Below are 3,123 nucleotides of genomic sequence, written 5' to 3'. Positions count from 1 at the left end.
TCCTTGTGCCCCTTTGCCCCACACAGCATGTCCGCCATGGCCCCTCCCCCCCCCCCCCCCCCCCCCCCCCCACACCTCCACCAGGAAAGAAAAGAGCCAGAGGGATGGTGCCCAACCAAGTCATCGTTTGCTCGTCCAGTACGCTGAATCCCCACTTCCAGAAGGGTCACGTGCGCGCATCTATTGGACCAGACAGCCGGCAGACGCCGGGTGGCGATCTTGCGGGGCAAGGGGAGGGGGCGGGGGGGGGGGGGGAAGGGAGCACCGGGGCAAACCGCAGGATGGGCCCCCGAGGCTCGCTCTACTGCTCCTCCGGCTGCGCTGTCGGCGCGACGGCGGGGACGGCATCCGGCAGCGGGGCCGCACGCCGGCGCGTCTGCCGGACCTTCCCCTCGCCGGGGGCAAGTGGCAGGACCGGCTCGTGCGGGCCGTTCTTGGCCGTGTTGAAGTATTGCGTGCGGAATTGCCCGTACGATGTCTCTCGGCCCTGGCGCAGGGTTTCCACATAGGCACGATCCTCCGCGGCCAGGCCAGCTCCAGGCGCCAGGCTACAAGCCAACGGTAGGGGGCCACCCGCCGCCGTGGTGGACCCCGCATCGAAGGCCGGCTCGCGGGTCTTCTCCATGACCACCAGGAAGCGCGTCCAGCGGGAGAAGGATTGCGGACACAGGGCCACAAGGTTCATGGCCGGATGCCGGGGAACGTCCTCGGGCGTGAAGAACTCCGTGATTACGGCCAGCCAGTACACCAGGCGGCCGCCCACGGGCAGGTGCAGTGCCGCAAAGTCCACCAGATCCGCATACACCTGCTCCGGCGGGTAATTGGTCTTGAGGATGTAGCGCTCATCACTATCAAGCAGAAACCCGGCGAGCGAGGAACCAAAGTCAGAGATGGAAACCGAAACGATGGGCGACGGCAAGGCAAAGGGGTGGGCAGCCAGCGGGACCGAGAGGACCGGCAGGGGAAGCGGAAGGGGGGGGGGGGGGGGGGGGGGCACACGCACTTTGGCTCGGCGCATGACCGCGGCCGCAGGCGCTGGGTCAGCTGCTGAGCGCTCTCGCGCACGCCGTACGGCGGATCGGCGATGATGGCATCAACAAAGCCAGCGAGGCGGGCGGTCGACTGTCCGGTGAAACCGGGCAGCCGCCAGGGCGACCGCGACGCATCACACAGCACCAGATCCACACTATGGGCCAGGCCGATCTCCTGGAAGTTGGTCAGGGCATTGGTCCCTGGCCGGGACCCGGCCACCGGCCGGCCCAGGCCGCGCACCGTGCGCGGGTCGATGTCCGTGCCGAGGACCTGCACCCCCGGCACCAGGGCCGCCACACTCAGCAGCAGGCTGCCGGTCCCGACAAAGGGATCCAGCACCACGCGGCCGGGCGCGGAGCAGGCCATGTTCGCCATCAGGAAGGCCAGCTCCGGATCCATGGCCGTGGTGCCGAGGTACGACCGGCGGTTCAGCCGGAACCGATCTAGCAGATGATCCGTCACGCGGATCCCCTCGGCCACTCGGGTGCCGAAGTACACCCGCTGCAGTGGCCCGCGCGAGATGTACTCCTCGATCAAGCACCAGGTGACGTCGGGCGAGCGCAAGTTCACACGGCCTCGCTCGTATACGGCCGGCGGGCAGCATTCGCCAATGCGATTGATCATTTCCCGCTGGTACTCGATCGAGAGGCGTTGATGGTAGCCCTCCACCCGCATGGCGAAGGTCTTCCCGGCGGGGAAGTCAACCTGTGGCAGATGGTCGGTCAGCATGCGCAGCATCACACGAGGCAGGCCAGCGCCGATGGGCGGCCTGCCGGATCGCCAACCATCGAGGGCGTACCATGTCCCCGGGGGGGTCATTTCGGATTTGGTCGAGGAGCTCCTCATACGAGGTGGCCGAGGCCCACTCACGAAGAATGGCACTGAGGCGCGTGTGTGTGTGTGTGTGTGTGTGTGTGCAGAAGGCGGGGGACAGGGTCAGGACAGGCATGCTTCAGGTGCCTGTAGATTGCTGTTCGAGAATGACAACGCACCGAACGAGGATACTACGCCGAGCGATGGCCCGGGCCGCCGCCTCATTCGGCAGGTAAACATAAATGAAGGGGGACTGTGCGTGTGCGAGCATCCGGGTTCACATGCCAAATGCGCGCGTGACGGATGGCAAGAGGGATGAGTCATCGTGGACCACCATGTGCGGGGCGACAGGAGCGGCAGAAGAAGAGAGGGGGGAGAGAGAGGGAGAGACAAATAGAAGAGGAGGGGACACGCAACGCACCGGCTGGCTGAAAGAGTAGGCATCCTTCACCGGCTGACCGTCCACCTCGATGGCACACTCGATGCCCTGGCCCATTTGGCGAGGGAGCGGCGAGGCCATGCGAGTACACATGCAGGTAACATCTCGAGGTTATTAATGTGGAGAAAGAGGATGCTTTCCAAGCCCAAAGGCGCACCAAGACCTTGGCCACGGACAGGAACTCCGGGGCACAGAAAGCGGGATGCGAGTCGGCGAATTTGACCAGGAAGCGCTGCAGCTCGCTGCTGCAGGGCGGGGCGACGGCGGCGTCGCTCATGATGCGCAGAGACAGGAATTCGAGGGAGAGCCGACAAAGGCCGGGGGGGGGGGCGAGGGGAGAGGGGGAAAGGGGGGGAGGGGAGGGCGAGGAGAGACCGGAAGGCAGAAGGGACGGAAGAGGAGGAGCAATCTGCAAGAGGGGCCGGAAGCCTCGTGCCCCGGGAATCCGGGCCGATAAAAGATGGTTCGAAGATCTGGATTCCGGAGACCTGGCAGTAAACGAGCCCGCACGCCACGCATGCGGGCAGTCTGCTTCTCTCTCCCCGCCAGATGGGGAGGACAGTGGTGCTGGAGCGAGCCACGCAGCTTCGCAGCCAGATCGTTGGCATATATGCCGGTGCTGGTCTGGCGAGAGAGAGAGAGAGAGAGAGAAGGAGCACCCAGCCACATGCATGGGCAATTGGTCCTTCTGGGATTGTGCACGAGGCTGCGGGTCACGAGGTTTAACTATGCTACAGGCGGAGGGGCCAGCACGAACAGAACCTGGGCTTCGGTCCCCAAAGAGGCCGTGGGGGGAGGCAGGACAGCAGGAAGAGATCCAATCCCAGGCCAGAGCGTCG

The 3,123-nt window shown here is 65.4% G+C and overlaps 1 protein-coding gene across 2 annotated transcripts; it reads right to left on the bottom strand.

Annotated features, from left to right (window-relative positions):
• Positions 1 to 301: 301 nt before the first annotated feature.
• Positions 302 to 2,626, bottom strand: H696_03744 (the record flags this gene model as incomplete). Of its 2 annotated transcripts, XM_009497602.1 has the most annotated exons (6): positions 2,442 to 2,626; positions 2,267 to 2,332; positions 2,025 to 2,098; positions 1,832 to 1,913; positions 1,004 to 1,737; positions 302 to 848 (listed from the first exon to the last, which is right to left on the bottom strand). In XM_009497602.1, exons 1-6 carry the CDS (start codon positions 2,559 to 2,561, stop codon positions 302 to 304), a joined length of 1,623 nt encoding a protein of 540 aa, XP_009495877.1. In that variant the 5' UTR covers positions 2,562 to 2,626. The 2 variants fall into 2 exon arrangements, with proteins under 2 accessions (XP_009495877.1, XP_009495878.1); XM_009497603.1 differs by lacking the exon at positions 2,442 to 2,626 and having other exon boundaries at positions 2,267 to 2,382.
• Between the last annotated feature and the right edge of the window lie 497 nt (positions 2,627 to 3,123).

This window comes from Fonticula alba (genome assembly GCF_000388065.1).
Source record: "Fonticula alba strain ATCC 38817 unplaced genomic scaffold supercont2.6, whole genome shotgun sequence".
Lineage (NCBI taxonomy): Eukaryota > Rotosphaerida > Fonticulaceae > Fonticula > Fonticula alba.
The sequence above is the reverse complement of the archived record's forward strand: the minus strand, read 5'-3'. Positions and strand labels throughout refer to the sequence as shown.